Source organism: Nycticebus coucang, chromosome 10 (genome assembly GCF_027406575.1).
Source record: "Nycticebus coucang isolate mNycCou1 chromosome 10, mNycCou1.pri, whole genome shotgun sequence".
Lineage (NCBI taxonomy): Eukaryota > Metazoa > Chordata > Mammalia > Primates > Lorisidae > Nycticebus > Nycticebus coucang.
The window spans coordinates 23,270,868-23,296,895 of record NC_069789.1 but is presented as its reverse complement, the minus strand read 5'-3'; the positions used below and the strand labels follow the sequence as shown (position 1 = coordinate 23,296,895).

Here is a 26,028-nt window from a genome sequence, read left to right as displayed (position 1 = left end):
TGAATCAGTGCATCCTTTCAGATATTATCTGTTCCTTATTCTACAGGGTAATTTTAACGCATATGTAATTTATTTCCCTATTGTCATTCCCAGGTACATTATTTAGGAAGCCACTAAGTAAGAAGGAGTCTAGGAAGTAGGGAAAATCTCAGCTATAAAATCATCTAAAATATATTACATTTTATTTCCCTAGAGTTCAAGGAACTCTTACCAGAGACCTACTTTCATAATCTCAGCTGCAGAAAGAAGGTATGAAAACAGGGAAAAGTTTCAATCTTTGGGAAAGAAATATAAAATTGAAAATATTCCATTTTCAACATGCGCATATGTAGTATAAGGACAAGGGTACTGCCCTGTTCCACACAGACACACAAATAGCTGCTTCGTTCTAGTTAATACTGAGATGGGCAGGAAGGTTGTTCATAATATTTTTCTTTCATTCTTCTGTCATTATTGTATTCCCAATGATCAACTCGACCTTAAGGTCAGGATCTGTTTCTGATTAATTTTTCTCACTGGCATTATTCTTACAACAGTTCCCAGAAGATAGAACTATTTGACAGTTTTTGAAAGAATTAATTTTACTTACAAAATTAATATAAACATACATGATGTGGTACAGAGCAACCATCTAGTGGCAGACTAGAGATAGGTCTTTGCCAGCTGCTCACGGTGAGACAGGGGTCAGAAGATTTTGGCCACCTCTGGCTGGGAGAACCTATCCAGAAACATTGCTTCAGGGGTACAGTGAAGCACTGAGAGTCTCTAGGAAACAAGAAGGAGGCCTGAAGCAGAGCAGACCAGCACCGAGGGCAGGTGCTGGGGTACAGTCAGAGGCTGGCTGGTGCTCTTCCCAGGAAGGACTGGAGGTGGGAAAAGACTACTCTGCAGTTTTTGTTTTTGGACTGGACTGCTCCCTGGACTGCCTTGGAGGGGCTTAGACAAGCAAAGGAACTTGAGCAGCGTCCAGCAGCTGGGTGGGATGAAGCTCCTATCAGCTCAGCTGTAGGTGTGCTGCCATTGTGGGAAAGCCTTTGGGGAGAAACAGTCTGGGAGGTCCTGGTGCACAGCCAGCATTGCCAGGCCTGCTGAGCTCGGCAGCCATCTGTGGGGTCAGCTGAGCTCCCCGCCACCTGAGGAAATTCACTTTGTTATCAGAGGGTGCTGTTTGAAAGGTCAAGATGTACCACCTGAGAGATCTGGTGAAAGCTTTGGGATCCTAAACCTGTGGGGACTGCATGCTTACCAAGCGACGACTAGGCCCTGATAGGGGGCAAGTAGGTCAGAGGACAGATTCGGGTTTCCTCTGAAACTGGAGAGCGGCTTCCAGCCCCCAATATTATATAGCAAAACAGCGTGTGTTCTCTGTTTCCTAACACCATGGCACCACCTGGTGTCTAGGCAACATATTGCAATGTGTGTGTGTGTGTGTATACATACATACTCACATATATAATTTTTCTCCTTTTATCTTGCTTTTTTCCCCAATGTTTTTCCTTATTTTTTTTCTTCTTTTGTTATTACTCTTGTTCTTTCTTGTTTTGTTTGGTTTGCTTTAGGTGTATTTTTATTTCTTCAGTTTTACCTTCTTCAATAGTGAAGCTTCCTCCATTTTGTTATGTTTTTTCAGCCCCTTTTATTCTTTATCTCTTTTTTACTTCTCTCAATTTTCTCTCTTTTGGTAGAGACATTTCTATTTTTGTCATCCTATCCACATACATTTCTCATACAACAACTAAGACATCCCTTGTTTTTCCCTTCAGTTTATATAACTGTACTTTTAATTTTCTTTATCTATGTTTATTATTTTCTTTTCTCTTAGGACGGAAGATCACAGCATTTGTCTGGCTGGGGAGGGGGATCATGGCATTGGTCTGGCTCAAGGAGGTCATGAGCTCATAGTCTAAGGTGTCCTTCTAGCTTTGGCTTTCTGAAAGATGGTATTGGTAGGTCCCCACGTAGACATATGCTGCTTTTTCCCTATGTTTGGCAGACATAGAGTCTTGTTTTTACCAGGCTAGTAAGGAGATCCTGACCTCAAGGGACCCACCCAGCCTGGCCCCCAAAGTCCTACAGTTGTGAGTGTGGGTCAAAGCACCCTGCCGAACATCACCATTGCTCCTATCTCTCTTTCCCTATCTCTGTCTTTCTTCTTTCCCTTTCCTCAACTCATTACTTTCATCCACTTCCTTCTGTCTATTTTTCTGTATCATTTTCTATCCTTTCTGCCTTTGCACTCTTTACTCTTCTCTTCCTTTTGGCCTTATGCTTAACTAAAGGCCACTTCAACACCTAAGCTCAGAGACAAGGTAATTTAAACATAAGGAGGCAGTGAGAGGAAAAGGTAGGGGAAGGAAGTGAACAAGAAGAAAACACACACGAAGAGGAAGCAGCAGAAAAATTCTGTCAACATTAAAACCCAGAACAGAGCAACCCCCACAAAAGAATATGAGGTAGCCATGACAGAGGATTCTACCTCTCGAGATTTAATGGAAATGATAGAAAGGGGATTTAAAATAAGGATGGCAACGGCAATAAAGGGAATTGGTAAGAAAGTGGAAAAACAGACCCCCAAAACAGATGAAAGAGATGAAGAATAAAGAAAGGATATGGCAGAGCTTAAGGGATTGAAGGAGTCAATCAGGGAACTTAAAGATGCAATAGAAACTATCAATAACAGATTAGACCACGGAGAAGAAAGAATCCCAGAACTTGAGGATAAAGCACTTGAGCTAACCCAGGTAAAGAAGCAGAAAAGAATAGAGAAACAAAGCAGTACATTCACTAAAAGAATTATGGAACTTTAGGAAGCATTCAAACTATAGGTATCCCTGAAGGAGAAGAAGAACATCAGAAAGGAATAGAGGCCCTACTGAACGATACCATAAATGAAAATCCCCCATGTGTTACTAAAGATTCTGAAATACTCCTATTAGAGCAATATTGAACCCTGGGTCATCTCAACATGAATAGATCATCTCCAATACACATCATAAAGTCAAGATGAATGAGAAAATTCTACAAGCAGCCAGAAGTAAGTGCCAATTGACCTACAGAGGCAGATCCTTCAGGGTGACATTGGACTTTTCAGCTGAAATTTTGAAGCCAGAAGAGAAGGGTCAGCTACCATTAACTTTCTTAAACAAAACAATTTTCAACGCAGAATTCTGTATTTTGGCACAAACTAAGCTTTAAAGTTGATGGAGACATCAAATCTTTTACTGACATGCAAACAGTGAGGAAATTCACCCCAAGACCAGCTCTCCAGAAAATATTTAAACCTATTCCCATCACTGACCATCACAATGGACCACCCACAAAGTAAACACCCCAAAATTGAAGAACAATACCTAGCTTCCACAACAATGCAAAGGATAAAACTAACCAACAGACTTTCACAAAATAAGATGAACAGAATACCACCACACTTATCAATTCTCTCAAACAATGTTAATAGCATGACTTCCCCACTGAAGAAGCACAGGCTGGCTAACTGGATAAAAAAATTAGCCAAAAGTAAACCATTTATATGTTGTTCCCAGGCAACACACCTAACATCAAGGGACAAAACAAGACTCAGGGTGAAGGGACAGAAAATATTTCAGGCGAATGGAAACCAGAAGAAAGGGTAGTGATCTTACTTTCAGATACCAGTGTATTTAAAGCAATTAACGTTAAGAAAGATAAAGATGGTCACTTCATACTGGTCAAGGGAACACAGAACAAGAGGACATTTCAATTCTAAATATTTATGCACCCAGCTTAAATGACCCCAGATTCATGAAATAGACCTCAAATGGTTTGAGCAGTATGATATCTGTAACACCATAATATCTAGGGACTTTAACACCCTCTGGAAGAACTGAACATATCCTCTAAACAGGAACTAAACAAAGATACAAAGCAATCTTGGAATAAATGGGCTTAATAGACATATACAGAATGGGCCATCCCATAGCAAAGAAATAGATATTATTCTCTTCAGCCCATGGAACATACTCCAAAATGGATCATGTCCGAGGACACAAATGAAATTTCAACAAAATTAAAGTAACTGAAATTATACTGTGTATTTCTCAGACCATAAGGCAATAAAGGTGGAACTCAACATAAACATAAATTTTCAGCCCCACACAAAGGCAGGAAATTAAACAACTTTATGTTGAATGACATTGGGTCAAGAAAGAGATAAAGGAGGAAATTTTTTTTTTTTTTTTTTTTTTTTTGGCCAGGGATGGGTTTGAACCCGCCACCTCCGGCATATGGGACCCTACTCCTTGAGCCACAGGCGCTGCCCCAAAGGAGGAAATTATTAAATTCCTCCAACACAACAACCGTGAAGCTGAAAGCTACTACATCCTGTAGGATACTGCAAAAGCAGTCCTAAGAGGGAAATTTATTGCAATAGATACCTATATCCAAAAACCAGAAAGAGAGCACATAAACAACTTAATGAATCATCTTAAGGAAATGAAAATGAAGAGCAATTCAATTCCAAGCAGAAGAAACAACCAAAATTAAATCAGAAATAAAATTGAGAGGAGGCGGAGCATGATGGCGGACGACAGCTGTGTAGCCCACCTCTCCCAAGTCATCAGGTGTGAAGAAGGGGGGGTCTGGATCTGAAACTTAGTAAATGTAGAATATAAATGTCTTAACGCAAACAACTAAGAAAATGCCAGGCAGGCTATGTAACCAGTGTAATGAAAATGCGTCAAACTGTTTATAAAACCAGCGTATGGTGCTCCATGATCGCATTAATAAACACAGCTATGATTTAGTAATAATAAAAAAAGAAATAAAATTGAAAAGAATCATTCAGAAAATTAATAAAACTAAATGTTGGTTCTTTAAAAAGATAAAATTGATAAACATTTGGCCAGATGAATTAGAAACGGAGAAGTAAAAATCTCTAGTAACCTCAATCTGAAACAAAAAAGGGACAATAACAATACTACAGACATACAAGAGATTATCTCTGACCACTACAAGAAACTCTATGCCCAGAAATTTGACAATGTGGAGGAAATGGACAAATACATAGAATGACACCATCTCCCTACACTTAACCAGAAAGAACTAGATCTCTTGGACTATATCTCTTGAACAATATTAAGCACTGACATTGAAGAAACAATACAAAACTTTCCAAAACAACAACAAAAAGCCCTGGAGCAGATGGCTTCACACCAGAATTCTATCAAATTTTCAAAGAAGAGCTTTTACCTATATTTCAGAACCTATTCCAAAACATTGAGAAAGAAGGAACCTTCCCCAACATGTTTTATGAAGCAAACATCATCCTGATTCCAAAACCAGGAAAGGATCCAACTGAAAAGGAGAACTACAGAACAATTTCTCTAACAAATATTGGTGGAAAAATACTCACCAAAATCTTAGCCAATATAATACAGCTACATATTTTAAAAAATTATACATCATGATCAAGTAGGCTTCCTCCCAGGGATGCAAGTGTGGTTTAATATACATAAATCCATAAACATAATTCATCACATCAACAGGAGCCAAAACAAAGACTATGTGATCCTCTAAATAGATGCATAAAAATTGTTTGATAAAATTCAGCATCCTTTTCTAACAAGATCACTTAAGAATATAGGCATAGGTGGCACATTTCTTAAACTGATTGAAGTCATCTATGACAAACCCACAGCTGAATAGAATAAAACTGAAAGCTTTTCCACTTAAAACTAGAACTAGACAAAGATGTTCTCTATCACCACTACTATTCAATATAGTTCTTGAAGTTCTACCCAATGTGATCAGGCAAGGAAAGGATATAAAGAGTATCCAAATGGTGCACAGGAGGTCAAACTCTCACTCTTTGCTGATGATATGATCTTACACTTAGAAAACCCCAGAGACTCAACCACAAAACTCCTGGAAGTGATCAAGAAAAATAGTAATGTCTCAGGGTATAAAATCAATGTCCACAAATCAGTAGCCTTTGTATATGCCATTAACACACAAGTTGAGAAGCATATCAAAGACACAATTCACTCACAGTAGCTTCAAAAAAGATGAAATATGTAGGAATATACCTCACAAAAGAGGTGAAGGACCTCTACAAAGAGAATTATGAAACTCTAAGAAAAGAAATAGCTGAAGACATTAACGAATGGAAGAACATACCATGCTTTTGGTTGTTTAACAATCAACACTGTTAAAATGTCTATACTTCCCAAAGCAATCTATGGATTACATGCAATCCCCATTAAAATACCAACATCATACTTTGAATAATAGAAAGAAATAGTTTTTCATTTCGTATGGAACTAGGAAAAAACCCTGTATAGCCAAGGTAATACTTAGTAATAAAAAAAAATGTGGAGGCATCGTTTTACCAGACTTTAGGTTACATTACAAGTCTAAAGTAATCAAAACAGTATGGTACTAACATACAAATACAGACATAGACATATGAAGCCAAATAGAAAACCAAGAGATGAAAACAATCTCTTATGGCTATCTCATCTTTGATAAATTAACCAAAGGCATACAGTGGGGGAAAAGAATCTCTACTCAATAAATGGTCCTGGGAAAACTGGATAACCACATACAAAAGACTGAAACTGGACCCACATCTTTCACCACTCACAAAAGTTGACTCAAGATAGATACCAGATTTAAATCTAAGACACATCAAACAACAGAAATCCTGTGTCAGCCTGGGGAAAGATTTTATGAAGACGTCTTCCATGGCAATGACAACAACAACAAAAATAAACGGGACTTAATTAAGCTGAAAAGCTTTTGTACATCTAAAGACATAACAAACAGACAACCTTCAGAATAGGAAAAGATATGTGCCTGTTACGAACCTGATAAAGGCTTGATAACTAGCATTTATAGAGAACTCAAATTAATCTATAAAAAAGAGCAAACAATCCCATCTGTCACTGGCCAAGAGACATGAACAGATTAATGACTAACAAACATAAAAAAAATGCTCATCATCCCTAATCATCAGTGAAATGCAAATCAAAACCATCCTAAGATATCACCTAACCCCGGTGAGAAAGGCCCACATTACAAAGTCCTAAAATTATAGATGCTGGCATGGATGTGGAGAGAGGGGGAACACTTTGACACTGTTGGTAGGGCTAAAAACTAATACAGCCTCTATGGAAAGAAGCATAGAGAATCTTCAAAGATCTTAAATTAGACCTCCCATTTGAATCTGTAATCTCATTACTAGGCATCTGTCCAGAAGAAAAAAAAAAATCACTTTACCACAAGGATACCTGCACTAGATTTTTTGTTGCAGCTCAATTTACAATTGCCAATATGTGGAAACAACCTAAATGCCCATCAACTCAGGAATGGATTAACAAGCTGTGGTATGTGTATACCATGGAATACTATGCAGCCATAAAAAGATAGATTTACATCTTTTGTATTAACCTAGATGGAGCTGAAACACATTCTTTTTACTAAAGTATCACAAGAATGGACAAGCCACTACCCAATGTACTCAATACTAATATGAATCCAGCAGACAAGCTAACACATGCCCATATAAGAGAAAAAGTCAACTCAATTCAAGTTTGGGCAAGGGGGAGTGAAGGAGGAAGGAGGCGGAGGAGGGAAGATTGGTGTGCTCCCTCGTGTTTTTTTTTTTTTTTTTTTTTTTTGCAGTTTTTGGCCGGTGCTGGGTTTGAATCTGCCACCTCCGGCATATGGGGCCGACCCCCTAATCCTTTGAGCCACAGGCACCTCCCTGGTATGCTCCCTCTTAGTAGACACAAACTAAGGGTATTGACATACCTTTTGGGTGCAGGACACAACTACAAGAGGGACTCTACCTAACATATGCAAATATCATAACCTAGTTGCTCGTTCCCTCACATTAACCTAGATTATATACATACATACACATACACATATATAAAACATACATGCATCAATTCACTAGATAACTGTTATATCATAAAATTAATTATCAAAACATGTGAGAAAATGCTCTTTAAAACAAAACTACAAATTATCTTTCTTGCTATCATTCTGGGCTACATTTGGCATCATTACAAGGCGAGCTCCTTGAGAGCAGGGAGTCTATCCACTTTGTTCAATCCTCAGCACCCAAAGTAGTGACCGCCACGTGGTGGGCGTTCAGTAAAAATTTGCTAAATGAATTAAGGTATTATAGCAATAAATAATTTTGAAGGTTTAAAAAAAGATGGCTTTACCTTAATTAGCCCTATTTCATTTTTAAACATCCCTATATTTTGTAAGTAATTTAATCAGTAGACAAAAGCTTTAGAAATGTTTTGAGTAGATTAATTGCAATAATTATGGCTTATGCCATTCAATTAACATTCCTAAGTTAAATGTATAGACATGAAATTTTGTTCCATTTCCATAAGAACTCTGTATGTACAGGCAATTAAGGATTGATTTTCTTTCTTAATAAGGAACCCATATGGGATTTTTTTGGCCACTCATACGGAAGCACTGTACTTTAGAGACTTCTGAACATTTAAGAGGCAAATCTATAAAGTACAGTCACAGCCATGCATACTACCTCTCATTTGGAAAGTATTTTCTTCATGAAAAGACTTCTAATTCATTTCCAGTGCACCCACAGGTGACCAAGCTAGCACAGGGTAATTTCCCAGTTTCACACTGTTTTCTGGACGCAGCCTCAGGAGTCATGATGAAGGGCTCAGTCTTCTGTCCTCCCACCTCTACAAGGCTACTTCCCCTTCCCCCAACTGGCTCACAGGCATCCAGCACAGGGCAACACACAGCCTTCTTGACTCACATTCCAGTAGCCTTGAAGCCACCTGTGTTACAAAGGACACACCAATGATAAAGTTCCAATATTAATCTCTGAATCATCAATTAAAACCAATGCTGTCTATTGAGGGATACGTCCATTCTCAAAGAGGAATGACGTTTCCTTACAACCAATTCTTACGGAAGACTTCTCAGCAATATCTCCTGGGACGAGGAGGCGTTTTCAAAAGGTGGATAGCGGAAAGGAGGCCCTTGCAGATAAAAAATTATAGACACAAGTTCTACTCATGTAGTATTCTACATACTCAATGTGTATGACATAATTCTTTCTCTTTATTTTCTAAACTTTCTTCTTTATATATAGGATTTCTTCTAGAATTGCTTTAATCTGTGATCCCAATCCAAATGCAAGGAGAAGCTTTTGCACCTGTCAATTTGAAGTAGCACAAATGAGGTCACACTCATTTTCAGATGTTGAATGCAACTGACTTTACTTACAACCCTGGCCAAGAAAGGACTTGGAACGTAAAGTGGTGCTTTTAAATGGTTACTAATCCCACCCACATTAAAGTTATTAAGTTCTACTTCATCTGAACTTTTATTTTCCACCTCTGTTGTACTTCAAATCATCTTGTACCAGTGGTTCTCCACCCTCCTAATGCCGCAACCCTTTAATATAGTTCATCATGTTGTGGTGACCCCCAACCATAAAATTATTTTTGTTGCTACTTCATAAGTGTAGTTTTACTACTGTTATGAATCATAATGTAAATATCTGATATGCAGGATGTATTTAGGCGACCCCTGTGAAAGGGTCATCAACCCCCAAAGGATTGAGAATCACTGTCTTATATAGTAAAAATAAATTTAATTATCTCTGAAATTCACAGACTTCAACTGACTGTATTTGACAGAATTAATGACATAATTAATGCTTCACCAATATGAATTAATTAGGTATCAAAAATAACTTACAAACCGATTTTCTGATTGTAGTACATCTTGGCAAAGAAACTAAGAATAAAATCATTATAACAAAACACAATTTTTTAAAAGTAAATAAATGTATTTTGATAAATAATATTCATTTTTATCTTACTAATATAATTTAATCCAGTACACAAAGGCCAATCAACTGCTAATATGAATTACTATCTTCCCGTAGTTGAAGAAGTACAAATCTTTTTGAATAAAATGTAACAGACATGAACCTTAGAAGCTAACCAGTTTCAAGCAAAATTTTCAACTGATTTCTAGAAATTTAAAGTCAACAAAGGAAAGAATGCTAAAATAGTTCTTGAGCAGTAAAATGTTAATACTCCCAAATAGGATGAAGTTGTATCATTACTAATTATATGAATACAATACATATCTATAGCTCATATCAAAAATATCTATGCATTCCATTCTAAAGGGTGTCCCAAAAGTTGCCTCTTAAGCTGCCATACATAGGGAAAACGAGAAATTGTACTGAATGTACATTTATTTACAAAATAATCATTACAAAATTTTATAATGAGGTGGCCAACACACAGATTATTTTGTAAACATTTTATAAGATTTTGTAATGACAATTTTGTAAATAAACGTACATTTAGCTATAAGTTCCCATTTTCCCTATGTATGATGGCTTCCAAGGGCAATATCTGGACATCCTATGTGTTATTGAACTTTCTGTGAACATTCTGCTAAAATCAGCCAATATATTTCTCTCTCCTCCAACTGAGTTGTTTAGTAGGTATGAGCTTTTACTCCCCTTCTTGAATATGTAAGGTGACTGTCCCATCAGTCATCCTGCAGAATTAGCTTATGAGGAAAATACATGGAATTAACCAAATTCATATAACATGCTCACTTTGTAAGATAGCAAAATACTATTGTAGCTCTTAGTTTTATTTTGGCAAATATAAAATAAAATAAAACTAAACTAAATGCAACAAAATGAAACAACAACAGTGAAAGTACTGAAATACTTCAACCTACCTGCGCTTCAGTTTCTTTATAGTAAAATTTCTTTTTAAAAGATTTCTGGGTCCGTGGCCTGCCAGGAGCAGCGGAGCTCCCACGCATCCTTCTCCCACACGAGTGTGCAGGAGACTGTGGGCGCGCTGGAAGCGGCAGGCAGAAATATCGAACTAAGATCTTCCCTGCCATTCTGAACTTCCAGTACACCCTTCTCCCCTTCCCAATGAACCAGAAGCCTAACCCCTCCTGAGACTGAGGAAGGAGGTTCCTCAGCAGTGCCCCCCATCCCTGTCTACCAGGCCAAGCACGCCCCCCACCCCCAGCAAGATACTCCAGGGCTGTGCAGAGCCTCCTCCAAACAGGATCTCCATGGGCAGCTGCGCAGCCTCGCACGCTCCCCCCAAGACCTCCATACGACCTGTGCTACGACCCACGGCTGCCCAGATCTTTGTGCGAGCATCCCTGCACCCCATGGCTGCCTGGACCTCCGTGTGACCCATGCCGTGACCCACGCCCTGCGGCTGCCCGGACTTCCATACAGGCAGTGCTGTGACCCGTGGCCAACTGAACCTCCGTAGGAGCTGCACCGCGACCCAGAACACGTGCCCGCAGGGCCTCCGCACGCCCTGACCAGGAACTCCAGGAGCCATGCAACCCGGCATCCTCCCTCCCGTACCCTCGCTGTCTCCACACCACCCGCTTATCTGGCAAGGGACACTAATAGCCGTGTGCCCTTTTGAAATGTCCCTGCCTCTGCACTGAGCCCTTCTCCTGGCCAGAGACTGCTGGAGCCTTGGGCCCTCTGTGCCAAAGTCACTGGGCGCCATGCACTGCCAGAACCATGTGTACAACCCACCCGGCTGGATCCGGGTGTGCCATACTCCAGAGCTGCTCCCAGAACCAGAACTCCCTGGCCGGGGTAGACCCAGAGGAGCTACACAGGGTCATTCCCCACAAAGATCCAGCAACAATAGAGTGATCCCCCGGGTCTAATCTCGGAGAGACACCACTCCAACTCTGAGGATGGCAAGAGGCAATGGTGAAAAACAATCATGAGATGAAATCAAAGGAAAAACTCTGGCAATATGAATAATCAGAGTAGATCAACTCCCCCAAGGAACAATGGGGCAGACACAGCACAGGATCTCATCCACAAACAAATAGCTGAGATGTCAGAATCGAATTCAGAATCTGGATAGCAAATAAGATCAAATTAGAATTCCAAGCAGTAACCCAAAAGATGTCTCAAGAATTCGCCGAATTCAAACATCAAATGACCAAAGATTTTGATGCATTGAGACAAGAAGTTGCAGCCCTCAAAGATCTGAGAAACACAGTAGAATCTCTCAGTAACAGAATGGAGCAAGAGAAGACAGCATTTCTGACATTGATGACAAAGCTTTCGAACGCACCCAAACTCTCAGAGAGGAAGAGAAATGGAGGTCAAAAACAGATCACTCTCTCAGAGAGCTCTGGGATAATTCGAAGAAAACCAATATTCGTCTTATAGGAATCCCCGAAAGCGACAAAGTGGCTTCACAAGGCACAGAGTCTCTTCTTCATGAGATTATGAAAGAGAACTTTCCAGACATGCCAAGAGATTCTGAAATTCAGATAGCAGACAGTTTCAGAACTCCAGCACGACTCACCCCGAATAAAACATCCCCCAGACACATCGTAATCAATTTCACTAAAGTTAACATGAAGGAGAAAATTCTGCAAGCAGCCAGACGAAAGAAAACCATAACCTGCAAGGGGTAGAATATTAGAATAACTGCAGATCTCTCTGCTGAAACCTTTCAATCAGAAGAGGATGGTCATGGACTGTTAATCTCCTAAAACAAAATAGCTTTCAACCAAAGAACCTGTACCCAGCTAAACTGAGTTTCATTTATGATGGAGAAATTAAATACTTTAATGACATTCACATGCTGAAAAAAATTGTCATAACTAAACCAGCTCTCCAGGATATTCTCAGACCTATCCTCCATAAAGACCAGCATAATCCTCCACCACAAAAGTAAACCCACCCAGAAACTTTTGATCAAATTCCAACTTCCACACTCACAAAAGGATTAAAAATGTCCACTGGACTCTCGAAAGGCTTATCAATATTCTCAATTAATGTGAATGGTTTAAATTGTCCTCTAAAGAGGCACAGGGCGGCTGACTGGATACAAAAACTCAAGCCAGATAATCTGCTGCATAAAAGAATTGCATCTTACGTTAAAAGACAAATAGAGACTCAAGGGATCTGAAGGGATGGTCATCTATACTCCAGGCAAATGGAAAGCAGAGAAAACCAGGTGTTGCAATCCTATTTGCAGATACAATAGGCTGTAAACCAACTAACATAAGGAAGGATAAGGATGGACACTTCAAATTTGTTAAAGGTAATACTCAATATGATGAGATTTCAATTATTAATATTTATACACTCAACCAGAATGCACCTCAATTTATAAGAGAAACTCTAACAGACATGAGCAACTTGATTTCCTCCAGTTCCATAGTAGTTGGAGATTTTATCAACCCTTTAGCAGGGCTGGATAGATCCTCCAAAAAGAAGCTAAGCAAAGAAATTTTAGATTTAAACTTAACCATTCAACATCTGAACTTAACAGACATCTACAGAACATTTCATCCCAACGAAACTGAATACACATTCTTCTCATCAGCCCATGGAACATACTCCAAAATCGACCACATCCTAGGCCACAAATCTAACCTCAGCAAATTTCAAAAAATAGAAATTATCCCTTGCTTCTACTCAGACAATCATGGAATAAAAGTTGAACTCAATAACAATAGGAATCTGCATACCCATACAAAAACATGGAAGCTAAATAACCTTATGCTGAAGGATAGGTGGGTTATAGACGAGTTTAAGAAGGAAAACCCCAAAATTTTTGGAACAAAACAATAATGAAGACAAGAATTATCAGAACCTCCGGGATACTGCAAAGGCAGTCCTAAGAGGGAAATTTATAGCACTGCAAGCGTTCCTTGAGAAAACGAAAAGAGAGGAAGTTAATAACTTAAAGGGACATCTCAAGCAACTGGAGAAGGAAGAACATTCCAACCCCAAACCCAGCAGAAGAAAAGAAATAACCGAAATCAGAGCAGAATTCAACGAAATTGAAAATAAAAGAATTATACAACAGATCAATAAATCCAAAAGTTGGTTTTATGAAAAGATCAATAAAATAGATAAACCTTTAGCCAACCTAACCAGGAAAAATAAGAGTAAAATCTCTAATTTCATCAATCAGAAATGGTAAAGATGAAATAACAACAGACCCCTCAGAAATTAAAAAAAATCCTTAATGAATATTATAAGAAACTTTACTCTCAGAAATATGAAAATATGAAGGAAATTGACCAATACTTGGAAGTACGCCACCTATCAAGACTTAGCCAGAATGAAGTGGAAATGTTGAACAGGCCTATATCAGGTTCTGAAATAGCATCAACTATACAAAATCTCCCTAAAAAGAAAAGCCCATAACCAGATAGCTTTACGTCAGAATTCTATCAAACCCTTAAAGAAGAACTAGTACCTATATTACTAAACCTCTTCCAAAATATAGAAAAAGAAGGAATACTTTCTACACATTCTACGAAGCAAACATCACCGTGATCCATAAACCAGGGAAAGATCTAACAAGAAAGGAAAATTATAGACCAATATCACTAATGAATATTGATGCTAAAATACTCAATAAGATCCTAACAAACAGAATCCAACAACACATCAAAAAAATTATACACCATGACCAAGTGGGATTTATCCCAGGGTCTCAAGGCTGGTTCAATATACGTTAATCTATGAATGTAATTCAACACATAAACAAACTAAAAAATAAAGATCATATAATTCTCTCAATTGATGCAGAAAAAGCTTCCCTTCATGATCAGAACACTTAAGAAAACTGGTACAGAAGGGACATTTCTTAAACTCATAGAGGCCATCTATATCAAACCCACACCCAATATCGTATTGAATGGAATTAAATTGAAATCATTTCCACTTAGATCAGGAACCAGGCCAGGTTGCCCACTGTCTCCATTGATCTTTAACATTGTAATGGAAGTTTTAGCCATTGCAATTAGGGAAGAAAAGGCGATCAAGGGTATCCACGTAGGGTCAGAAGAGATCAAACTTTCACTCTTCACAGATGATATGATCGTGTATCTGGAAAACACTTGGGATTCTACTACAAAACTTTTAGAAGTGATCAAGGAATACAGCAATGTCTCAGGCTACAAAATCAACACCCATAAATCAGTAGCCTTTATGTATAGCAACAATAACCAAGCCAAAAAAAGAGTCAAGGACCCTATTCCCTTCACAGTAGTGCCAAAGAAGATGAAATATTTGGGAGTATACCTAACAAAGGACGTGAAAGATCTCTACAAAGAGAACTATGAAACTTTAAGAAAAGAACTAGCTGAAAAGGTTAACAAATGGAAAAACATAACATGCTCATGGCTGGGAAGAATCAACATTGTTAAAATGTCTATACTACCCAAAGCAATATATAATTTTAATGCAATTCCTATTACAGCTCCATTGTCATTTTTTAAAGATCTTGAAAAAATAATACTTCGTTTTATGTGGAATCAGAAAAAACCTCGAATAGCCAAAACATTACTCAGAAATAAAAACACAGCAGGAGGAATCACGCTACCAGACCTGAGACTGTACTATAAATCGATAATGATCAAAACAGCATGGTACTGGCACAAAAACAGAGAACTAGATGTCTGGAACAGAATAGAGAACCAAGAAATGAATCCAGCTACTTACCATTATTTGATCTTTGACAAGCCAATTAAAAACATTCAGTGGGGAAAAGATTCCCTATTTAACAAATGGTGCTGGGTAAATTGGCTGTCAACCTGTAGAAGATTGAAACTGGACCCACACTTTTCACCATTAACTAAGATAGACTCTCATTGGATTAAAGATTTAAACTTAAGACATGAAACTATAAAAATACTAGAGGAGAGTGCAGGGAAAACCCTTGAAGAAATTGGTCTGGGCGAGTATTTTATGAGGAGAACCCCCCAGGCAATTGAAGCAGCTTCAAAAATACACTACTGGGACTTGATCAAACTAAAAAGCTTCTGCACAGCCAAGAACACAGTAAGTAAAGCAAACAAACAGCCCTCAGAATGGGAGAAGATATTTGCAAGGTATATCAATGACAAAGGTTTAATAACCAGAATCCACAGAGAACTCAAACGTATTAGCAAGAAAAGAACACGTGATCCCATCTCAGGGTGGGCAAAGGACTTGAAGAGAAACTTCTCTAAAGAAGACAGATGCACGATCTACAGACACATAAAAAAAGCTCATCATCCTTAATCATCAGAGAAATGCAAATCAAAACTACTTTGAGATATCACCTAACCACAGTAAGAGTAGCCCACATAACAAAATCCCAAAGCCAGAGATGTTGGCGAGGATGTGGAGAAAAGGGCACACTTCTACACTGCTGGTGGGAATGCACACTAATACGTTCCTTTTGGAAGGATGTTTGGAAAATACTTAGAGATCTCAAAATAGACCTGCCATTCGATCCTATAATTCCTCTACTAGGTATATACCCAGAAGACCAAAAATCACAATATAATAAAGACATCTGTACCAGAATGTTTATTGCAGCCCAATTCATAATTGCTAAGTCATGGAAGAAGCCCAAGTGTCCATCGACCCACGAATGGACTACCAAATTGTGGTACATGTATACCATGGAATATTATGCAGCCTTAAAGAAAGAGACTTTACCTCTTTCATGCTTACATGGATGGAGCTGGAATATATTCTTCTTAGCAAAGTATCTCAAGAATGAAAGAAAAAGTATCCAATATACTCACCCCTACTATGAAGCTAATTTATAGCTTTCATATGAAGGCTATAACCCAACTATAGCACAAGACTATGGGGAAAGGGCCAAGGGAGGAGAAGGGAGAGGGGACGTTGGGGTGGAGGGAGGGTGATGGGTGGGGCCACACCTACAGTGCATCTTAGAATGGGTACAGGTGAAACCTACTAAATGCAGAATACAAATGTTGACATACAATAACTAAGAAAATGCCATGAAGGCTACGTTGAACAGTTTGATGAGCATATTTCAGATTGTATATAAAACCAGCACATTGTACCCATTGATTGCACTAATGTACACAGCTATGATTTAACAATAATAATAAAAAAAAAAGATTTCTGGAAACAAACAAAAAAGTAAAGGGAACAAGCTGGCAAACCGCCAGTTCCGTGTACATCAAGTTACCAAGATATAAACAAAGAATTGACAGAACTTGGTTCCGCTAATGAACTATCAGGTTATGTAACAATTCGGTTTTGTGCCTCATTCCCACCTGACCCACATTATTTCCTAAATGGATATTCTAAATGAGCCTTTGAAAAAGGACTCGCCATAATATCACTAAAGGGCCAGTTGAAGTGATGCAACAAAAGCGTGGCAGAATACTAACATGGCACTAATACTAATACTAAGTGGCAGGCATTACGTAGCTTCCAGCCACCCCCAGCTCTCAGGCTTACTGGCTTAGTCTGAATCAAGGTAAATGAACCTTGGAAATCCTTATGTTGTGAATAATGCATGGTAAACATGAAAGATTATGTCCAAGTTCAGTGGATGTTAGCTGTAATTTTCAAAACCAAATCAGCCCTTGAAGTACCTTGGAACAAATGGGAAAATCTCAGATGGCTGCACACCAGAGATACTAAGAACAAAGTTTACTGAAAGCAGAAATGAATACTGGGCTTGCAAAAATGGGACAAAGAATATTCAAAAATCACTCTCCACAAAACAAACATAGAAGAAGAATCAAATTCAATTTAGAAATGAGAAGGATAAAAAAACAAGGGTTATATGTTTTTTACTATTTGACAATTCTTTTTTTTTTTGGCCGGGGCTGGGTTTGAACCCACCACCTCTGGTATATGGGGCCGGCACCCTACTCCTTTGAGCCTTCTTCTTGTTTTTAAGTAAACATAATATACTGATGTGCCCTGTCCTTCCACTCCAAAGTCCTTTTTACTTGCAGACCTTCCTCTGCTCCTCAAGCTATAGTAACAAGGCCCTCAGGTATCCACCCTCTCGAGAAAACATCATTTCAGGAAAGAAAGAGAAAATGCTATTTTTGGCTTTGGGGTTTTAAAGTATCTTTGAAAATTCAAGGCAGAGGCAAAGATCTTTAGAGAAGGGACTTGTGATATTAAAATCTCTGCTTCTGAATACCCAAAGAACAAAGAAAGCCGTCACACTTTGGGACAGAAACAAAGAATTGATGAAGAACTGAGTCTCCTGCTTGAAGATTCCAGAGCAAAGCGGGAGGGAGAGTCAGGGAAAGTAAGTGCTTCCCACCAGGTGCCTTCCCAGTGCAGAGGGCGGGGGTGGGGGGATGGATAGATCCTGGAGCCAAGGGGACCTGCTATCTTGGTTCCTGGATTATACCCAGGAAAATAGCCCAGTCCCACAATTTCATGCACTAACCCCCTGAACAGTACAAATATGGTGACAAGCCAATGTCTAGGTAGGCAGAGCTGAAGCAAACCTTCCTCTCTCTCCTCCAATAGACGACAGTCCCCAAGCAGCCAGAGAGAGCATTCTCAGGTTTTCAGTACTCCCTGAAGACAGACGCAGCATGGGGAAGAGACAGTGACTCACAGAGATGAGGGGGGCACCCAGTACATGCCCCATTACCAAAGATCAGTCTAGAAAACAGGAATACCAGTGCCGGCAGAGAGGAAGGAAGACAGCCCAGTCAGTGACCGCAAACTCAACTGAGAACAATCAAGAACTGAGCCTTCCCTCCCTAGTAGGAGAGTGCCCCACAGCCTACGCAGCCCTGGGAGTAAGAGGCTTGTCAACCTTGTGTTCAGTTTTATCAAAAAATATTCATCCAGTGGTAAGATGATTCCAAGCACTGTTCTAGGAGCTAAGGATACAATATTGGGCAATATGGAAAAAAAAATCTATATCTTTATAGAAAGATAAAGATTCTGATGGGGAATTAGGTAGTAAACCAAATAAACATGTAATATAATAGTATGTTAGAAGATATAAATGCTATGTGGGGGGATAGAGGAGAGGTTGCAACTCAAAAGGGGGGACGTGTTCCTTTCTCAGCCAGCACCATAACTGGACAAATTGATGCAATATAGAGAGGACATTGAGCACAGACATTAGACTGGCTTAGTGAGTCACGAGGTGCACATCCAGGGTGACGAGTCTACTGTTGTTGACAACAAGGCAACGATGCTTATTTTGGTTTGACATGTTTTTCAGGAGGATGTACGTGGGGATATGTTATGTGCACTTTAATGACTGCATACCAGGAAAACTGAACTAGTTGTTTTGTGTGGGTATGTACACAGACAGGCGGCTGCCACGCTACCCAGGGCAAGGAGGTCACCTTTGAATGTGAGTCTACACACTGTCACCCATGGAGAAATGCTGGCTCACTGAAGGAGATCACCTGAACTAACCAGCGTTTTGTAGGATGTGATTAAAGTGATCCCCAACCTCATTAAAGTCCCTGCCCTTAACGCACGGCTGTCCCTGCAGCTCTCTGAGGAGACAGCCGTGGAGCACACGTGTCTTCTCTTGTACACAGAAGTGAGGTGGCTTTCTAAAAGCAGATCACTAAGTTGTGAGAGCTCCTCCAGAGCTGGCGGTCACCACTGGCAGCACATGGCTGTGACACAGAATTGATGGCAAAACTTCCTTACTTGTGTGACACATTCAACCTGCTCAACGAGCTCAATCTGTCACTTCAGGGGACAGGACAACCACACTGCAATTAAGCCAGCAGATAAACTGGCTGCATTCAAAGCCAAACTGGACTTATGGAATGAACACTGGGATTTTGGCCTTCTTTCTCCAGCTGGTGTATGATCCCCATCTCAGCTTTCAAAAGAGGTTGAGCATCGTTTTCTAACCACAAAAAACCACTGACGGGGGAAGGAATGGAGACCTGAATAAGCCGGATGAGTCAACTCTGTCCTCTAGAAGAGGACCAACTGCTTGAGATCACAATTCACAAGTGGCCTTAAAAGTATGTTTGAAACAACAGCACATTTCCATACCTTCCGGATTAAAGTCAAGGCAGAATATGCTGAGATTGCCAAAGTACTGAAAACCTGCTTCCGTTTCCAACATGGAATCTTTGTGAAGCAGGGCTTTCTGCAGTGACAGCAACCAAAACAGGATTACAGAGTAAACTTGGACGTAAGCAACGCCCTGCCAGTGTCACGGTCACAAGCCCAGGGCTCCCACTGGTTCTGCGTTATGGCGAGTTACAATTACTTCATTATATATTACAACATAATGATCATAGAAATAGAATACAGTGCATAATAATGTAATACACTTGAATCATCCTGAAACCATCCTCCCCCAGCCCTGGGGCATGGAAATAGTGTCTGCCATGAAACGGGTCACCGGTGCCAAAAAGGTGAGGGGCTGCTGCCCTTGGCTTTGTCAAAATGTTTCTTTTGACATTGTTGTTTTGAAACTAGTACCCTCTCTTCACTGGGCTCCTGACAGCCTAGTTACATTCAGTCTGCTTTCTTCTCTTTCCCTTTTTTTCTTTAGTGGATTAAAATCTGGTTTCGGTTAGCAACTACCTCTTTGTTATCTTCATGAATATTTCAGACCTATGCAAAAGTATCAAAAACGATGTATACATGTGATGTTCTCCCTATGCTCCACCCTCAGCTCCAAACCCCTACTCTTCCCCAGAAAGAACTATTACTCTGAATTGGAAGTAGACTATTCCCAGGCATAATTTTTACACTGTTTCTACATATATTTGGCCCTATAAACAATACGTACAGTCATATTTCAAATTTCTCAACTATAAATGATACTTCACCGTACCCCAAATTTTTGGTAACATACTTTACAGTTTTTATTCAAGATGCTTTTGAGATTTGCCCTGTGGATACATTCAGCTATGGTTAATTCATTTTAAGGATTCTTTAACATCCCATTGCATGAATCTATAAAAATTATTTTCACATTTTTAAAATGCGGACATGTATTGCTATTACAATCTATGCTGCAATACCTATTCTTTTCCGATTTGTACATGTGTGCGAAGTTCCTCTAAGATTTATCCCTGGATAAGAAGTAGCTGGATCATCTTCGACTTTATAAGATAGGATTAGGCTAAAGTGGTCTCCCACGTAATTATCCAAATTTACAATCTTTCCATAGCGTTCAGATTGCACCCCCAACCTGATGGGGGTGAGATCGTTTCTTATTGTGATTTTAATATACATTTCCTTGATTATTAGGGAGGTTGGGCATCTTTCATGTGTTTATTGGATTTTCTCTTTTGTGAATTATCTGTCATCTCATTTGCTCATTTTCCATTGTTCTGTGATTCTTTTCATTTACAGGTTCTTGACAAACAGCTTTTTTTCAATGTAGTCAAATTTATTAAACTTGTTTTATTCAACAATGAAGAGACCCCGTTTCTACTAAAAATTGGCTGGTGACTTGTTGGATAACTGTTGTCCTAGCTACTTGGGAGGCTGGGGCAAGAGGATCACTTGAGCCCAGGAGTCTGAGGTTGCTGTGAGCTGGGCCAAAGCCATGCCACTCTAGCCTAGGGCAACAAAGTCAGAATCTGTCTCAAAAAACAAACAAACAAAAAACGTGCTACATTTTTAAGCTTGTGCTGATAAGCATCCATATCAATGTCTGTTACTATGAAGATTTCTGTCAGAGTAAGAATCAAAGGATATCTCACTGCAAATTTAGGAATGGTATATAAACTGTCAGCAAATACAAGTGCAGTTTCATTTCACAGCTGCAGCTTTTCCATTTCCTTACCTACCTACTTTCAAATAATTGTTGTGTTACATTGTGAGAATAACAGGAAGAAAAAGCTTCAATAGAAAGTACTGAAAACAGAGGACATTGATACCCCAATGAGGCAACCTTATTGTAAATCCTGAGCTCTACCATCGTCCTTCGTTTTAGAAATTAGAATTGAGGTGACTGTCACAATGAATTAACCCATTTGTTTCAACAGAAAAAGACAGACTTTGTTGTGATGAAAAGTAACTCTGTTTTAGGTGACTGTTTTGATAGTGAAAACTGTGTTTACCAGTTAGGTTTTATGGTTAAAAAAAAAAAAATTGTATAAATGGAATAAGTTAAATTATACTCCAAGGTCTGTTGGTCATTGTCTTATTTATTTATTTATATGTTTATATATATATATATATATATATTTGGGGGGGGGGTTGTTTTTGTTGAGACAGAGTCTCACTTTATCGCCCTTAGTAGAGTGCTGTGGCATCACAGCTCACAGCAACCTCCAGCTCTTGGGCTTAGGTGATTCTCTTGCCTCAGCCTCGGGGCCAGGTTTGAACCTGCCACCCTCGGTATATGGGGCTGGCACCCTACTCACTGAGCCACAGGCGCCTCGGGTCTCAGTCTGTTGCCAGGGCTAGAGTGCAGTGGCATCATCATAGCTGCAGCATCAAACTCCTGGCTGAAGAAGTTTTGTCCCAGCCTTCCCAGGAGCTGGGACTACAGGTGTATGCTACCACACCCTGGCTAATTTTTCTGGTTTTTGTAGAGACAGGATCTCACTATGTCCTTCGGGCTGATTTCCAACTCCTGACCTCAATTGACTCAATTGGTCTCCCAAAGTGCTAGGATTACAAGCAGTTGAGCCGCTGCACCCAACCTCGTACTTGAACGTTTTGATGAGACACACCTAAACATGCACATACCTCACACACACGTATGTGGTACACAGTACATGATGAAAAGACTTTATTAAACATGTTATGCAGTCAAAGGTAATGTGAAATCGACTTCTCCACCTTCTTATCCTTCTAAGCGAAAGAGTAACAGGTTTAGTTATCAGTTTGATAGGTGTTTTTGATTTTGTTTTTACTTAGAGCCTTACCAATGCCTTTTTGGAAGGCTTTCCAAAAAACTGAGCGCACAAATAGTTTTAATAAGAAGATGATTAATTCTTCTGCAAGTTAGTTGGTTGCCAATATTTTTCTTTCAAAAAACTGAACAAGGACACAATTTAGCTGTCAATCATTACAACGATTTTTCATGATAAATAACTATGATATTTGGTTCACTGAACTGAATTTTTTTTATAACAAAAATTATTAATGTGAGAAAAGAATACAACTGATCCTGAAATATGTTTCTTTCAATACATACCTACTTGATATAACTGGATAAAAATAGCTCATTCTATCTTATTATGAGCTATTTCCAATAAAATATTATTTTTTCAGAAATTTTTATTAAAAATTAATGCATGCTAATTATTTTGAGCACTAAAAATAATTATAATGACAACTCAGAAGAAAAATTATAATACCTAATGATTATGATTACAGAAATAAAACCAATTAAAAATTCAGTTTAGATATACATCTTAGTTATAAAGTTATACAGTATGAAAGGATGACCAAAGACTGCCAAATATGTTTCTATTGTTTAACCATACAATACTGTGGAGGAAATGGACTGGAAATAGTTCAAAGAGAAAAATGAAATGATATAAAATTCCCTATCATCAACAATAATTTTATGTAGTTTTCAAATAGATGATGGTAGATACATGATCATTGTGAATCTTTCATTAGATACACTAAACATTGATGAAAAAGTGTCATTTCAAAATGTTAATATGTGAAGTGTTCCATAAAATCATATCCTTTGGAACTGTTTAAACTTTCAAAGAAAAATTTTAGAATCTAAAAATAGGGCTCCATGGCTCACGCCTGTAATTCTAGCACTTTGGGAGGCTGAGATGGGTGGACTACTTGAGCTCAGGAGTTGGGAGACCAGCCTGAGAAAGAGCAAAACCTCATCTCTACTACAAATAGAAAAGCTAGCTGCTCCCTGCAGTCCCTGCAGCTACTCGGGGGGCTGAGGCAAGAGGATGGCTTGAGCCCAAGAGCTGGAGGCTGCTGTGAGCTGTGATGCCATGGCACTCTACGCAGGGTAACAGAGTTAGACTCTGTCTCAAAACAGAACAAAACAAACAAAAAGAGAACCTAAAAATACATGTGGTAACAATATAATTTTTGTATTATATTGAGTAAAAATTATTTATAAACAGTTCAACTAGAAGACTTGCTTGAATCTGCATCTGCATGGTAAGTGCACATTTCTACTTGGATTTTATGTAATTTGGAGTAACTTGATCTCTGGGGTCACTGAGGAAGATTACGGGGTGACTATAATGTTTTTTTTTTTATTAAATCATAGCTGTGTACATCAATATGATCATGGGGCATCATACACTTGTTTCATAGAATATTTGACACATTTTCATCTCATTAGTTGACATAGCCCTCCTGGCATCATCCTAGTTACTTTGTCAAGACATTTACATTCCACATTTGTGTTTTTATTTCCCATGATATACTACTTCTGTTTACAAACCATGAGCCTCAGAAAAGTGGCTCAAACTCTTGAGTTTAAAGTAACAACAGGAGACAGTCATCACTTATTGAACACTCACTCATTTACTACCTAAAACTTCCCTATGAAGTGTTATTAATGCCCCTGAGCAGGTGAGAAAGTTGAGCTTTTAAACAGGATCATAGACTAGCAGGCCAAACTACAGCCGCTTGCGTCTGCCTTAGTTTTCTCATCCTAAAATGGGGATAATAACATTGACTTTATAATTATTCCTCAAATATATTCTCATCATAAAGGCAAATAAAATTACTAACAATTTTTGGCAGAGAGTTGAAAGTTATATATAATCAGTTAGAGAGATGGACACACATGTTCACATACACACTGGAGAAACAGCGCACTTTTATAACACATCCCCAAGTATTCTCTGAAGCTGGTTTCATCTCTTGGCAATGGGATAATGACAACCGTCTCACCAGAGACTTGATGTATCCTGGGTATAATTCAACTAGTTTAAATTTTAGAATCTGAATTTTGTAACCTAAGCGTAAGCAAGACGTCTGGGTGTCCATGAAGGGTCATGTGGATGCACTGAATCAGGCATGGATTATTTGATAATTACTGAGAAGTTCAACTTACTTCTTGGGTAGTTTCATTTTTTTCACCTTTTCTTCAGCATGATCGTCGGATATACCCACATGACATCCTAAGGCCAGCAAAGTTCTAGAAAACAAAACCAGAGATAAGCTACAGTCGTTCCTTCTCTGTGTCCAGAATAACCCGACACAATAGCAGTGGGAATGGGGTAGAACCTTGAAAGCACCTTGCAATCGCAGCAGAGGTCTTTGGCTTTTACAGCCAAAGGGAAATTTGTTTACTTTAAAATTATTTACCTATGAAGTGGAAAAGACACTGAAAATTGAAATGGCACAAAAAAGAATACAATGAAAAGTAACCCAACCCCTTCCTCTGTCTGTTCCCTTCCCCAAGACATCCATCGATCGTTTCAGATTTTCATATACCTTGTTCGAGACAGGTGCACACACCAAAGTAGACCCTGTGTGTGTGCACGTGTTTGTCTGTGTTGCTGTTTTTACCTTTTATACAAATGGGAATATACATTTTGAGATAACTTGCTTTTAGTATCCATGGCAGTCAGTGATTTATTCTGTCTGGAATGAGTAAGAGGTAACAGCCTATCTTTTGGGGAATATATAATTTCTGGTCAGTTCTGGTAAGGATGTGGGAATTATCTAAAACCCATCTATACTTCTCTCCACAATATTTTCAAAATGTGTGAGGAGATATGCACATATATATACATAGAGAAATAGATACATAGCCACATACATGTATAAGCTCATCTATATAAACAAACTATCCACATAAATATTTATCCACATAGATCTCCAGATATAGTTATTACATATGAATAACTATCCATCTATATACAGATATACTTATCAAGTTAAATTTTAGTTTAAATACGGCAAAATTAAGATGATCCCTGGAAAGTGCATTTCTTGTGTGTCAAATTACAAGACTCTTGACAACCAAGAATTTACTGGAGGTGCAGAATGATGAACGTAACGAATTTGCCAGTTAAAGTAGAGTTGGTCAGCGGTAGAAGAATAGAAGATTGATGCACAGGAACGAACACAGGCTGTACTTATTCAAACGTCCAGGGGAGAGGAGGTGCTACACCGTTACCCTCCATTCATTCATTTATCCTTTCGATTAGTATCTATTGAACACCATCAAGTGCCAGGCCTCGTGCTACAGACATTTATAACAGTGCCTCAGCGCAATGAGATTTGTACAGGGCTGGGAAAGTATATCTTAAATTCAG

General features: G+C 38.9%; 1 protein-coding gene across 3 annotated transcripts in view; it reads right to left on the bottom strand.

Annotated features, from left to right (window-relative positions):
- RYR2 (ryanodine receptor 2) overlaps positions 1-26,028 on the bottom strand; it is an 830,565-nt gene that overhangs the window by 299,729 nt on the left and 504,808 nt on the right. For all 3 annotated transcript variants that reach the window (XM_053605591.1, XM_053605592.1, XM_053605593.1), the window contains exon 23: positions 24,819-24,902. In XM_053605591.1, coding sequence (XP_053461566.1) covers positions 24,819-24,902 — 84 coding nt within the window. The remainder of the gene's footprint in view (positions 1-24,818; positions 24,903-26,028) is intronic.